We start from the raw sequence: 14450 nt of genomic DNA on the forward strand, positions 1-14450 counted from the left end.
GGTTTTTATTTCAGCTCTTTTTAAACCACTTTACGTATCGTGGAGGGGTATGAAGTTGAGGGGTAACTCTCTTGAGCCTGCTGTAGCTCAAAGGAATAAAGCTGGCTTTATTTTGTGGATCATTTCTTAAAGGCTGAAGAGCCACAAGGTGAACACTTACTTCTGAGTTGAAGATCCTCATCATTTCAGTGACAGAATTCAGAAACAAGTTAACAGAGCTCCCTTGGGAAGCTGGAGGTAGAAGGGGAACTCTGTTCCCATTTACTTGGCTGCTTTAAACATTATTCTGGTTCTGAGTTCAGTAGATCGCTGTGTTGCTTAGCACACAGGCCTTGAACACAACTTTTGCTACACAAAACAGGTACCTAACAGTGCAGGACAAATCTGGTGTCAGCCGTTTGAACGGAAATCAGAAGTTACCTTACAAGAGACTGCTTTCACTTCTGTAACTCACTGACTCCCCTTAGCTATGAAATACTACATTACTAGAAGTCTGTTCGAGTTTATGTATTTTTGTAACTGACACACTAGGGCTACTGAAAACAAGTCCCTGAGGAATGGCACTGGTACAAACAGGATGCTCATCTCCAGCTGAGATAACTAAATTCTACACTACATAGTGTTCTGATAGCCTCAACAGTTAGAGAAACTTTTGAAAGGGTTTAGTGACTGCAGGCTACATTCTAGCATCCATTTAAAGAGATTTATATCGAGATCACGGCTTTTTTTCCTCTGGAAATGCAAAGGCAGGAGTTATCCTATTTAAGTTTGCACACTTCTGCTTTGCTTTCTTTTCGATCAGCGCATGCTTGAACAAACTGGACTGAAGAACGTGAATCCAGATCAAAAACTATCAGCTGTTCTCCAGGTGCAACTAACACTTGCTGGACTGCATAGCTTATGGTGGAGAATTAGGGGAGCCACTTCAGAAAGCATTCTGACAAGTTCTTTCCATTATGAATTGTAATTTAGAAAATATCAACAGTAAAGAGATGTAGAAAAAGTGCTTTTAAAGGGGATTATAATGGAACAACCACTTTCATGCATTATCCTAGCTGTTAAAATACACAAGTGGTTATCTTCAGCTTGTCTTTACACTTTCTTGTAGTCTGGCTTGGGAGTAAGACCTTCAGCTAATCACTTATTTTGAAAAGCTTCCATTTCATGTTTTTGTTTTCCCTGGAGCCACAAGGGCAAGGAGCTGGTATCTGTAGCACGTCTATCACACAGTGCAGAGCACGTCTACTATAAGTGATGTTGCAGCTGTGGGCCTTTGTGGCGGAGTGCAGAAATACACAACTGCAGCTTTATTTTAGAAAAGGAGACTGTGGATTTACCATAAAACACCTCACCAGGAAGACAGCGTGCTTTCTTTGGATACAGTCTGGACTTACATAAAGCTATTCCTTTTCCCACCTTAAACCTCCTTCAGACACTGAGGAAGAGGTATAAGTATGTAACACAGGAGGGTTCGGTGGTATGCTACCCCTAAAGCTGTCAGTTCTCTTTATCTGTTTTGCTACCTTATTTTTACACAACAGCATTAGCATCTTCTCCAAGTACTACAGAATTCATAACTTGTCTAAGTTGAGTCATAGAAGCAGTAGCATATGTAGTGCTTGCTTTTAATAATACAATATTGCTTCGAGTATATAAATACAGCTTTAAACATAGCTTTAAAAACTTAAATTACTACTGCTAGGGAAGGCCTGATTTATCTTTCGTAGAGCTGATCAGCAGGTTCTGCAGTACCTGCCTGTAACAACATGAACCAGTCACAAAACAGTAATAAATAATGGGAAAACAGCAATGATTTAGAGTATCTGCTAGATTTTCTAGGAGTTACGCTTCACTGTCCACTGGAGTACAGCTTTTCCTAGTGGTAGAAAATGGAATGTGCAAGTATATCCCTTCTAATCTTTGGCAGTTGCTTCTTAGATTTATATAAAAAATAAGATTATTCCTAAGAAGGACGTTTGAAGACTGTGTAAACAACACTGACATTGCTGAGAATGAGAGGTGGTTCGAGACTTTCTGGAGATGGATGGATGGATGGATACTTCTTCATGACACGTTAGAACCCATGTTTGTTTTTTGTGACCGATCCACTTCGACTTTGAGCTTTCACAGAGCCATGTGGATGAAGACCTGATAAACAGAGATCATGTACAACTTTAAGATTTCTACAAGGTATTAAAACTAAGTACCAAATGCAGCTCCTTCATATTAATGCTAAAATGAAATGTTTTTTTTTGGCTTCTTATTCTAGCTATCTGTCACTAAATCAGCAGCTTCAAAAAAGATTCAAATAACTTCCAAGGTATTTTGCTTTCCTTTAGCCAGAGGCGTTCTTAAGAGGGAAATAATCACATATCAAACAACATGATCAGCTGCAAATTGTAAGTTTTAGAAGACGTGACTGTCCTTCCTACAGGGTGAAGTCTGTGCTTTCATCATTGCTGCATTTCTGAGATCTGCTGCATTTCTTCATCTCTATGAAGAAATTGAGAAGTATTCAAATCTACAAAGTTTTAGTCTTTTTTTTTTTTTTTTTGTCAATGCAGCTGTCATAAAACTCATTTTTCATTTAAATGTGTTTGTTCAGGGAGGGGGGAAATACTCATTTTAATAGCGAACACTCCTACCTTGATTAAAACCAAGTTATTTCAGTTTAGTGCCTTTATTAAACTCAGGCTGCCTCTTGTACCACTTGTATTGGTGATGGTTGGCCATTTGGCTATTAATCAAGCTAAAAGACCCCTCCTATCCTCTAATAATCACTTCTGTGCTTGCTACCTTACCCTTTGTAGCTTCCACTAACTTTTGCAGCTTTAACAGCACCTTTTTAGCGTGCTGTTCTTATTTGAGACCTCCAGTAGAACTCTCCTTGACAAACTATTTTTCAGAAATGCATCTCATGCCCCGCTCTGCCGAGGTGAGACCTGACTTCGTGTTGAGGGCAATGGGGTGAGAGCTAGAATGATGGTATTCCAAAAAGCTGTCCTAGGGCACGAGGGCTAACTTGTGTAACAAAAAGTTAAAATGCAAAATTGAACTTTGAAAAACTTCCTCAATGTAGGAAAGAGGCGCCCGCCCAAAAAGCCCACCTCTTGCTCAATTTCATTCAATGCCATAACTGATAGGCATACCTGAATCTGTTGATCCTCTGCTTGGCCAAGATTGATTGCTGTGATCGATAACACTGCAAGAACGGCGACGCTGGGGGTCCGGCTGTAAAGACAGGTCAAGTTACTTACGCTTGCATGAAAAAACCCACAAACATCAATAATATAATACAACTGAAAACTACTTGAATGTACTTATTTCCTGAGATACCCGATTTGCAAGATGTTCTAAAGGTTTAAGTAGAGCTTTTACATGTTTCAGGAAGGTTAAATCAAATTCAGGGGTAGAAAATACACTTTTCTAACACTTAGAATGACCACTCAAGCAGTTAGGCAGGCCTCTTACTACTTCTAAAAACTGTTCTCCTTCGAAGCAGGTTTTTAGAAGGTTTGAACATTTGTAACTCTAAAGTCAAGGATGTTGAAGTTTTATGCAGAAACTAAACCATCAGCTATTTAAAAGCTGCTGTTAAAATTTGAGTTTTGGAAGCTTAGATAAAAAGTACTTTTGTACTCTCATCTGTGAGTGTAGCTGTAGAAAGCACTTCCTGAAGTCTATGTAAATAAGCTTGAAAGCATCCTCTATTACCCCCACCATTCTTACAAAGCTTTCAGAGACGATGCTAGAGTATCAGTACAGGTGATAGATTGAACGTTATACCTAACGTAATGCTTAGCTTATTTCAGAAACATCTCAAATGTCTTTTAAGATACTTCAAGAAAAACGTAGCACCACCAGCTGCATAGAGGTGTAGTCAGGAGCTGGCTGGGAGCAGTACAGTAGGACCCATGCCCCCCCAAAAAAATGACTTCTTCTCTTTGAAGTTCCAAGCAATGATGTTTTTGCTAACCTGTGGGTTTCTAACCCCAGGACAAACTTGATGGCACCAGTCACCTGTGACATTTGGTTCTCAAATAATGTTCATCTCTGCTAAGTGTCAAAGCACCCGGTTCAGTAAACAAGGATGATTTGGTATAATTTGCCATGCTTTACCAAGAACACGTTGGTTGTTTTAGGCCTGGAGAAATGATCAGGTAAGAAAAGCCTCTCGTGTAGCTGCTGGTGGTTATCTTCATGGGTCGTTACACTCTGAGATCGACTGGAGTTCCCTCGAGATTTCTGCATTGAAGGATGATAAAGTTACGATGACTTCATATTGCAGCAGTGCATTTAAATTAAGTACCCTAGGAATTGAAGCTAATTTTCCAAGTCAGTTATCCTACACCTATTTATGGAAAGAAAATTGTGGCATTTATTGGTTACTGCATTCACCTCTGGAGGATGATGCTGGCCAAATCTGATGCAGAATTTTAGTGCATGTATTACAGCTGCTGTCATGAGACAACGAACAAACTGGAACTCGGGGGTTTGGTAACTGGATCAGCAGTAACTACAATTTCAGTGTCCAATAGTAAAACTAAATAGTTATGCCTATTACCGTTTGCCTCTGGGATCCTGTGGTGCCCACGCGCTCTGCCACGTCAGTGGTACTGATGGGTGGTAGGAGATTATTTCGGCTCAGTGTCAGCGGGGAGGGTGAGGTCAGCTGCTCGTATGCAGTCAGACTGAAACGCACCAGTAAGAAAAAGAAAAGGAAAGCTTCTGTGTTTGACATCACGAAACATAAAATATTGACAGCTTGTTTGGCTTTGTTTAAGCTAAAAATGTTGCAAGTAAGAGCAATGCATGCAGAGTTTTGCGGTGAGATGCTCGTGTTAGGGCTGACTACTGGAGACTAGATTTTAAAAAAGGAGTTCAGTGGGTAAAGTTTGGCAGAAATCTAATCTATTAACAACAACTTACAGTTTGTAGGATGTTTAATATTACGCTGATAGGCAAAGCAAGTCTGAAAATCAATGCCAAGCAGAAACTATCATAATCATGGTGATGGGGATATATAAAAGCAAGTTGGTAGTAAAAATGCTCATCATCTGCAGTTCAAACGGGCATGCTGCGTGGCTGTACTGCAGGATGAAGGTGTATATAGAAAGGTGTTCTCTTGGGCAGCTACTGTGCAATGGCAGAATTGTGACTGCCCATTCCCAGAGGTGGCATTATCATCTGCTCTTTTTTAATAACCTTTAGGGCCAAGTATTGCTTAATGCTAATTTCAGCCCAGCAACTGAAGATGAACACCTAGCTTAGAAAACAGGAGCTGCTCATATACACATATATATTTATTTAAGAGGATACAATCCCTGTGATGAACTAAATACAGTCAAGATCATTTATACCAAACAAAATAGATATATTCTAGACATTTTTTGTTTGTATTAAATCAAGGAATTCACATTCTTTCCCTTTAACTGAATATTCTTTGAATGAGCTGGGTTCTCTAAATGCGGTTATTTGCTGAGAGAAACTGGTTTTGAAACATACATTCGAGTACCCCTGAAGACATCGTCCACAGATCGTGGGGTCCCAGTACGAGAGTTGCTTGTGTTGATGGGATGCAGGGTACGTGGTGGTGGGTTCTGCCTTCTCGTGGACCTTGACAGAGATGACGTACTGAGCTCCAGAGGGGGACGATTTGGCCACGTTCTGTTTGGGAGGATGGAAGTAGAGCCTGGTCGTTTGTCATCCAGGTCCCTAACAAAAGAAACACAGAAACAAACGGGAGGGTTAATATGACCCTGCTTCCACCGTACGCATCCGCATGTGACATTACCGATGTTATATGAGAACACTGATGACGTGCTGTTGTTTTTGTCACATAACCATATAAAATAATTTACAGCTCAAATAGATAGGGAGTGGAAAAGAAAAAAAAAGCCTATTACATATAAATACACTTTTAAAAAAAAATGAATTATTATCTTTTTTGATTGAAGCTGTCATATATATTCTATGAATAATTATAGCTTCTATACTAAGAAACATTGCAAGAGTTTTCACACTCATAGCCTAGATCTAATAGAATTCCACCTCTAGGAAACGAACAGATCATTCTGAGCTTCATCGCTTTTTGGGATGTCAGTGCGGCAGCTGTTCACTAAAGAGATAAATCAGTAGCAATTATAGAGAAAATCTCTACCAGAAGTATACCATTTCATATAGGACAAGTATATTAGCAAAAAGAAAATAATTGAGAATTACTTTCTCTGGTATAGAAAATGATCTCTTGCTCTTTTGGGTTGAATCCCTCTCTCTGTGGGAGTGCTCTACTTAACAACAGACTAAATCTATAGCTCTTACAGTGTTTTCTCCATTACAGGCAGATTCCTTTGCTGTAAGTGGATCCCATGGATCACTATCAAGTCATTTAGATTACGTTGAGAGCTGCTACTTGAGCCTTGAGAGAGATTTACCTGGAAAATTAAAAACATATTGTTTGAATGAACAGTAATGAGTTACTGTTTGGTAATGACATACGCCCATATTTATACAGTTTGCTAATCATTCTGAAGGAAAGAAACCCATTTCTTTCAGGACACTGAGATAAATACTCAGTTGTTTTATTTTTGCCATCTAGGATGGGCATCTTAGTATTACATTTTTCCTACAAATTGTAGTGCTTAGCAAATGTATCATACCATGCTGTCATATTTAATAATATTTTCCAGCTGAGCCTCTCATTTTCATGACACTGTCTTCCAACAATGGTTATAATCAGGAGTTTTACAAAACTATTTTTTTCAGTATATTTTGACATTTATTTTATGTCAAGAACAGAACTGGAAACTCCTCTCCTGGAATATAGACTGATCTGGAAAAACATCAAATTCCACCCACCACAGCAATAGCACACAGAAAATAGCAGAGCTTCCATCGTTCCAGCATACATACTTGAGGTGGTTTTCTCCTCTTTTTGGTTTTACGGCCACATCTGGTTTTGGGGCACTACATGTACAGTAACAGAAATGGGAGGAAGACACAGGGTAGAAATAAACAAGAAGTAAAAAGGAAAGAGTTGAATTAAAATGGAATGAACAGAGATAACGGTTTGGTACTCGCCACTCTAGGAGCATATAATCTAAAGCAGACCACACACAGTCAAATTCAGTGTCTGGGGGGGGGGGAAAAACAACCGTCTTACAACTTTGCGGGGATTTGTTCTTTATTCCTTCATCAATTAACAATGAATAAGCTAGTGAGAATGGGCTCTCACACAATCTTATATCTCATAGTTTAGTTCAAACTCGGATAGATGTAGAAACAACCGCATCATTAATGAGCAGTCACCATGTGGTAGTCTAATATGTATATAAAATACTAAGTTTTAAAGAGAAAAATAGGAATTAAAATTTGCAACTGAGGAGTAGCAGAACTTAAGTGGTTAGAAAGGACAGTCAGCATCCATGCAAAATCCAAACTAGTTGTGTATCTGAACAGTCCCCTGCCATACTTGCATCTTTGCTCAAGGTAGCATTGTATTGATTGATCTATATGCAAACTGGCTGGCTAAAAATACTTAAAATACTTACCAGATTTGATGTCCCTGAGGGCATTTTAGTTTGTGGCACGCGAGGCAACGACACTGGCGGAAGATCTAACTGCAAAGGGCTTCCAGAACCTGGTCGGATTGTTTCTACTGTTATGATGTTTTTCTCATCATCTGTGCAAACCCAAAGAGAATCCCTGTCAATACAAACTATTGCTGTTGTACTGTGCACAGTACTATAGATCTCTTTTTTGTTGTTTTAAAGAGGAGTCCTCTTAAACACAAAACTCTGTGAAATCTTCTGATGGCATGTCTCACGCTGCTAGCAAAGTAAACAACCTTTTTTACCCTGAAGAGCTGATTCCCAAATGCATCTTTCTCCCGTTGCATCCTCGCAAAACTGAGTAACTGAAATCCCCTTTTCTATCGTCAGTTTAACTGTGATCCTTACCAGAGGCTGATCCTTCCCAGTGTCTGCGGATTAACTCTTCCATGCAGCCTAGGACTTCACTCCACACATCATCAAACACAAATGTGAGCACAGAATCCTTCATGCAGGAATACGGAGAGATAGGAGGAAACCCTAGTTTCCGTCTGTCAGAGCAGAGTCCCATTTTCCTCCCATGCAATTCCTCCTCCCTGTAAAAACGTGAGATTTATATGTACCATAAACACTGTATATTATCTCCTTATTGCATATATATATATATATATATAATTGCATATATCTCCTGCAATTTTGTTGCAATTACCTAATAGGATTGACACATTAGCTAAGGCTGTATTTCTGCTGTTTCCTCTAAAATTGAAATAGGTCAAGGCAGCTGGCCAAATAGGTTGAAGACATTATTTCAGGATAAATTTCATATATAGCACATAATATTGTTTTCTGAGAGCCACCAGAACAATGAACAGTAACATCAAATGACTTGAAGAAGCAATTTTTTCCAGTATTTCTGGAATACTCACTGGAACTCTCGTATCTTCCAGAATCCACCACTGACCTAAATGAGAAATGACTTAGACAATTGCCTTATCAACTGAATGCCTTGGTTTCTCCATACAGACTGACTAAAAATGGTATTTGATAATATCATTTTATAAAATACTTGATGAATAATAAATAATTTACAAAGGAGATAAAAGTCCCATTTAAAAATGAATGTTAGCAGTTACAGTGGTATTTGTTCATCCCATTATTAGGCTCCATATCACTACAGAATTCTGAAGACAAGAGGAATATTACTACTCCTGAATATCTAATACCACTCTCAGCCTGCTGCTTTAACATCCAGGAGGTGCTCAGGGCAAGGGCTTAATTCAGTTGTAGACAATTAGTCTTAATCAGAAAGAGGAAAAAAGGAAACAAAAACAGTTAATTCACAGCTGCAATGGACCTCGGCCAAAGACTCCTCCACAATTGCAAGAGGTATTTTGAAGTTTAAAACCTAGAAGACGACTGCTTGAAAAAGTTTTATGTTCATCTGCCAAATTTTTAGAATGAAGAAAAAATACTGATGCGAGCACAGTTGTTATGGCTTCTGTATCTGTTCCTTGAAATGGCTTCTGTATCTGTTCCTTGAATTAGTACTTAACACCAAAAAGCTACAGACCTTGAAATAAAGGAGATACCACTAGAAGAAGATATACTATATTTTACCAAAATTTTATAAAGGCAGCAATATTGTTTACTGCATAATTGTCTCTCTGGCCTGGTCAAAGAATGACACCTACCAGTTTGAATTTCACAGTCCACAAAGCTAAGAGGCTTTATTTATTAAAATCAATTAAGTAGTTAGCAGCTGACATCATCCAGAGTTCCTACCCAGGCCGTATGTTCATATTGTTCAGCTGAATAAAGTAGCAAAAAGAATTAGTCTTTACATCACTCTTAATCCCTTCTTTTTAAGATAAAAAATAGTGGTAATTTTTTCTTGGCAAGTATCAAATTCACGCTGATTCTTAAATTACCACTGAAGAACTGTAAAGGTACAAAATCCCACCCATAATGCTTATCTATACAGTGCAGTAGAAAGCAGAGAAGCACACTGCTAGTGCACGACAAACAACAATGAATTTGACCTAGTAGAACAAATAAATAGCATTTAAACAAGTTTTAAATATGCTAATGTGTAGTAGGTTCTTAGTTATGATGGAATGAACTATTTAAACCAGGAATAAAAATAGCTAGTATGACAAACTATGTAAATTTTAGAAAAATATAGCAAAATAAATTGCTCTAGGAGATGGATAAAGAAAATTCCCAGTGCCCTGCCAACCTCAGGCTTCTGAAAGTTCTCAGGAGGAAAACAATAATTAAAAATATCATCAAATACTTTACGAATCAACAGCAAAACCAAATATGTAAGCCTTAAGAGCAAAAATTCTGGGACACTGGTACGATCTTATGCTCAGTACTTACACATCTCCGCAGTCAAATGCTAAATATTCCTCCATTACACCTTCAGAGACAATTATTTCATCTTCACCTTCTTCGCTCTCTGGAGAACACAAGGTCAGAGACTTGGAATGGTCGGCCTTTTTGTGAATAGGACTGACAGAAAGAGGCACCTTCTTGCCAAAAACACTAAATCTGCACAGGCGACAGTTTTCAGAAAGCAGAAATGAAAAGAAGTTGTTATTCCACTTCTGATAGCAGTATTTGGTGAGCCAAGAGACTGAGAGACAATGTGGCAGGTAAGGCCAGGTATTGGAGAGGCAACAAATTTATGCGTTACAGAAAAAATTCTTTTAGTTTGGATATTTTAAATTCTTGCTAAGGAACCTGAAACTTCAGGAAAGCAATAAAAGCTAATGAACAAAATAAAATAAAATTAAAAATCTCGAAAACATTTTAAAATAAAAAATTAAGCAGCACTAATGTACTGTTTTGCATTTTTAAAGTACCGCACACATTTAGCACATGACTAACAATAAAACCAGCTACAACATGTACATATACAATACACAGTATATACATATCCTTTTAGAAGTCAGCTAACAAAAGGTATTTCTGCTTAGTGACTGGTTTACTGCAGTGAGCAACAAGGACACCTAGATGGTCTTGCTATTCTAAATGTACTTTTTTCAGTTAAAAAGGAAAAGAAAATAAACTATGCTATGTTCAAAGTTCAGCCTAACAAGAAAAGTTAAATCTTCACTTACTGCTCATAGTTTAAGCAGCCAATTGCTGCTGTGCACTGAGAAAAAAAAAAAATTACCTTCCTACCTTTGTAAAGCCTGGACCAACTGCTGATACTTACTCATGAGAATCTTTTTCTTGTGATGAGCTTACATCAGATGAACCTAAACTGGCAGAAGGTGAACTCGAATACCATCCATACCCTTCATCTGTGGGGATCACTATCTGCTTCCCCACAACCCTGCCAGGGCAAAAGCAAAGGATAAATACATCAGAAAACACAGAAAGTAAGATTCTTTCAGCGTGTAAAAACACAGCAAAAAATCCTAAAAATTCTACTGGGAAGCTCTGCAGTTTTCTTAGGAATAGTTAAGTGTGGATTTAGTTTTTCCTACTACAGGTTGCTTTGAGTCTGTTAAATCCATTAAGAAAATTTTGCTTGTCTTTCCAGGCCCCGCTAATTGTAAAACTTTTGAATATGGACAAAACCGTTCAAGAATACGTAATGAAAATTTCAAATTGAAGCTTCCACATAGCCGTAAGGACTGGCTAAGTGAGGTAGTAGGATTTTTTATTTTTTTTTTTTAAGCTCCTGGGTTTTAGTTATAACATACATCTTTTCAAAGAAAATTTTGTTATATTAAGGTTAACTCAGTTGCAAGTAGCAATAATCCTCTGGCAAGGAACCAAATTAAGATAGTACTGTTTATTAATGACAATGGCAGGCATATTAACAGAGTGACCTTTTTATCCCTATGTACTATATAATTGCATAAAACCACCCTGCTGTTAATGTTGTTTTAAAAGCAGTTGTTACCAGCCCTACCCCATTATAAATCCGTGACAGTAATGACATTAGCCTATTAATAAAATACCTGAGATGAGGAAAGTTGGATGTCCATTGCTGGCATTCTTCCTGCAGTCCCTCAACATGTACACTTTCTTTCTGCTCATAGAGCAGCTCATCAATTTCTCTGAACATCTGCTGAACTCGTTGCGTTGCAACTTTATCAAATTCCTAGAAAGGAAAGTTATCCAATAAGGACTTGTTAAATCTTCCAAATGCTATTCACTTTTTTTTTTTTATGTTGAAAAAGACATCTGTTTGTTTAAAGCTTAGCAAGTCTGGTTTATACAGTTTTTTGCATAGAAAGACGTTAAATAATCTTACCCCTAGAGATAAGGCAAGGCTGCTGTTAGGACTCATGGCAGCCACATAATAAGCTTACAGTGACACAAAAGTTATTAAAATGTTGTGAAATGTCTATATTATTATATTAAAAACATAGTAATTTACATAATATAAACCAAAACAGGAAGGATAATTCTCAGCAACATTTTAATTAAATGAAAAATTTCTTGTTCATAATGACCACAGAAAACAATAGAACAAAACACAATGCAGACTGGTCTGAAACACTGGGGAAGTGAAGGATGCTCAGAACCTCACGTGTTCTCATGTAGCTAGAAAATGGGGTTGGTTCCTGAGTAATTTCAATCTAAACAGTCCCATCTCCATCTAACAGAAGGCAATGGCACGCTTTGTTTCGGCAGATGGGGAATTAAAAAAAAAAAAAAAAAAAGTAGCAAAAATAACCTCTTAGAGGCTTACTCTATTTTAAGAAGCATACAAGATTCCAGAAGTTTTCAACAAAATGAAGTTTGGTAAACTCACCAAGTATCTGCAAGTCATCCACTTTTGTTTTGGATTCCACAATAACAGCATTTGTTATGTTGTATATATACACTTACGCACTAAGCGATTTGTATTTCAAGGCCATTTTGCCCGCCTCTTGATTTGTACAGCTTTCTAACAATGGAGTTCTTACACGACTGTCTTGAATAATTATTATAATTTGCATTCCTCTATTAGATTGGTAATGTAGATATTAACTGAATAACATGAACCTAGTTTTGATCTGAGAATATTGAAGGATATGGAGAAAGTTAACAGGATGACAGGATGTTTTTAATCTATTTACAGATCTGGTCCTTGTTTTTATTGTGATTTTTATTGTATTGTTGTTTTTATTGTATTTTTACAATCATATTTCAAATACCTTTTTACTCATGGTGGTAGATTTGGTTTGCATGATTATGTTCTACTCACATCATAGCCCCAAGACAAGATCGAGCTGTCTTCAGTGGAGGTTTCTGCATAACTCGGACTAGCAGACCATGAATTCCCACGATTGGTCGGAGTAACAGGAGGGTAATCTGATTCCTTTGAGATTTCAGACTCACTGAAATGCACACATTGAGGCAAAAAAAAGAAAGAAAAGCAACAACACCACAATGACAAAAAAAGCAGTTAAACAGCCTTTTCATTCTGTACCAAAAAAAAAAAATCAAAATAGTTCTTAGGAATTCTTCTCTTCGAGAGTTTTCATAGGGTTAATGTTTACTTTAGAGGCATTTAAGCAGAAGCCATAGTACACAATAAGTGTATTAATGCTAACTCCTAATAACCTCAATGATGTAGGACATCTAGGGGTCAAGGAGAACATCAATTTTCTCCAAGTTACTGTAGTTAAGTTGAATACTATTTCTAGTTCCAATTCTGCACTGCTCAGGAATGATTTTTCACTTTTTTCCACTTGCTTCTGTCATAAAATTACATGACCCTGGCTATTTATGAGATGGGAACAAAACACAGCTACACATTTATTATGATGTCCAAAATGGAAAGGATATGTTCTGAAACGCTACAGTTCTGAGGTAAAGCCTAGGAGTACCAAATGTATTACTTTTGTAAATATAGCTCTACACAAAGGGTATTGTTTTTTCCATGGTCTCCAGACAAAGATCCATTTTCTGGTGTGACAAATACCTTGAGATCTCTCCGTAGTTTTCCAACACGGGTGTGGCTGGGCGCCCCTCATCTTGTGGATCTGGCAGCGGATGATGCCGCAAGGCATGTTTTGTAAGTCCTTGTCTAAAAGAAAGAGCAGAACTTGACATTACTGACAAGAATAAATATCTACGCAGCTCCCAAGTTTTACATGGCTTTCTGCTTTCCGAGGAATGCATTGATTTGCATACCTGAAGCATTTCTTATTATTAGGGTAACTCAGGTTACCAAGGCTTTATATTTAAAATACCAAAACTAACTCTAGGCTGAACACAGAGTTAGAAGGTATTTGCTTAAAAATCAGTGTCTTCCTTTAAACGTAAAGCGCTGTCATGAATCCCAATGCAGCTCTCTATAAGCAGCTATCACGTTGTTGTCCCCAAAGGGGACTTGCGATCAGGCAGAACAAGCGTGGCCTCCAAACTCAGCAAATTAGGAGGAGTTATTTGCTAGCTTATTGCTCTGATGAAGTTTAGGTGCCTGGAAAGAGAGATGGGCAAAGTCCCAGCAGCGCGAGGAGAGCCAACAGAAGTATCCCAAGCATCGGCTGAGGGAGCTGTAAGCGAAGGATCCCTCCCCTTAGCTCACTTTCGGCTCAAAGACATTGAACTCGAGATTTAACCACGTTCCGCATCGTATGTCGGCGACTACATACGTTGCCCACGACGGGTACAAACGCCTCACAGAGCTGCTGCCCGTCCCCGCCACCCCTTAGGGCTGGCCCCAGCCCCTCTCCCCAGCCCCAGCTACGGCCCCGCCGCCCCCAGCCCTCCGCGGGGACCCTGTGTGGCAGCGGCCACTCACGACTCCAGAGCGCTGGGGGGCAGCGGCTTCCTCGTGTATCGCGACATCATCGTGCGGTCGCCTCAGCGCCGCCGCCATGACACCGCCTCCTCAGCGCCGCGGCCGCCATTACGCCGCCGCCATGACGCGGTCTCCCTGGCGCCGCC

The 14450-nt window shown here is 38.7% G+C and overlaps 1 protein-coding gene across 2 annotated transcripts; it reads right to left on the reverse strand.

Moving 5' to 3' along the window:
• Positions 1–1609: 1609 nt before the first annotated feature.
• FAM149B1 (family with sequence similarity 149 member B1) lies at positions 1610–14444 on the reverse strand. Of its 2 annotated transcripts, XM_068689211.1 has the most exons (15): positions 14305–14444; positions 13480–13584; positions 12760–12892; positions 11525–11667; positions 10771–10890; positions 9930–10100; positions 7959–8146; positions 7551–7681; positions 6913–6966; positions 6322–6434; positions 5506–5715; positions 4565–4691; positions 4120–4245; positions 3150–3231; positions 1610–2148 (listed from the first exon to the last, which is right to left on the reverse strand). In XM_068689211.1, the coding sequence occupies exons 1-15, from the start codon at positions 14352–14354 to the stop codon at positions 2075–2077; spliced, it is 1827 nt and encodes a 608-aa protein (XP_068545312.1). In that variant the 5' UTR covers positions 14355–14444; the 3' UTR covers positions 1610–2074. The 2 variants fall into 2 exon arrangements, with proteins under 2 accessions (XP_068545312.1, XP_068545313.1); XM_068689212.1 differs by lacking the exon at positions 6913–6966.
• Between the last annotated feature and the right edge of the window lie 6 nt (positions 14445–14450).

The sequence above is a fragment of the Anas acuta genome, chromosome 7 (genome assembly GCF_963932015.1).
Source record: "Anas acuta chromosome 7, bAnaAcu1.1, whole genome shotgun sequence".
In the NCBI taxonomy this organism is placed as follows: Eukaryota; Metazoa; Chordata; class Aves; order Anseriformes; family Anatidae; genus Anas; species Anas acuta.

Coding starts and splice junctions, on each gene's coding strand:
- FAM149B1 (XM_068689211.1), bottom strand. CDS start 14,354: ATGATGTCGCGATACACGAGGAAGCCGCTGCCCCCCAGCGCTCTGGAG. Junction 13,585..14,304: donor CCCCCCAGCGCTCTGGAGTC/GTGAGTGGCCGC, acceptor TCTTTCTTTTAG/ACAAGGACTTACAAAACATG. Junction 10,101..10,770: donor CAAGAAAAAGATTCTCATGA/GTAAGTATCAGC, acceptor TCGCCTGTGCAG/ATTTAGTGTTTTTGGCAAGA.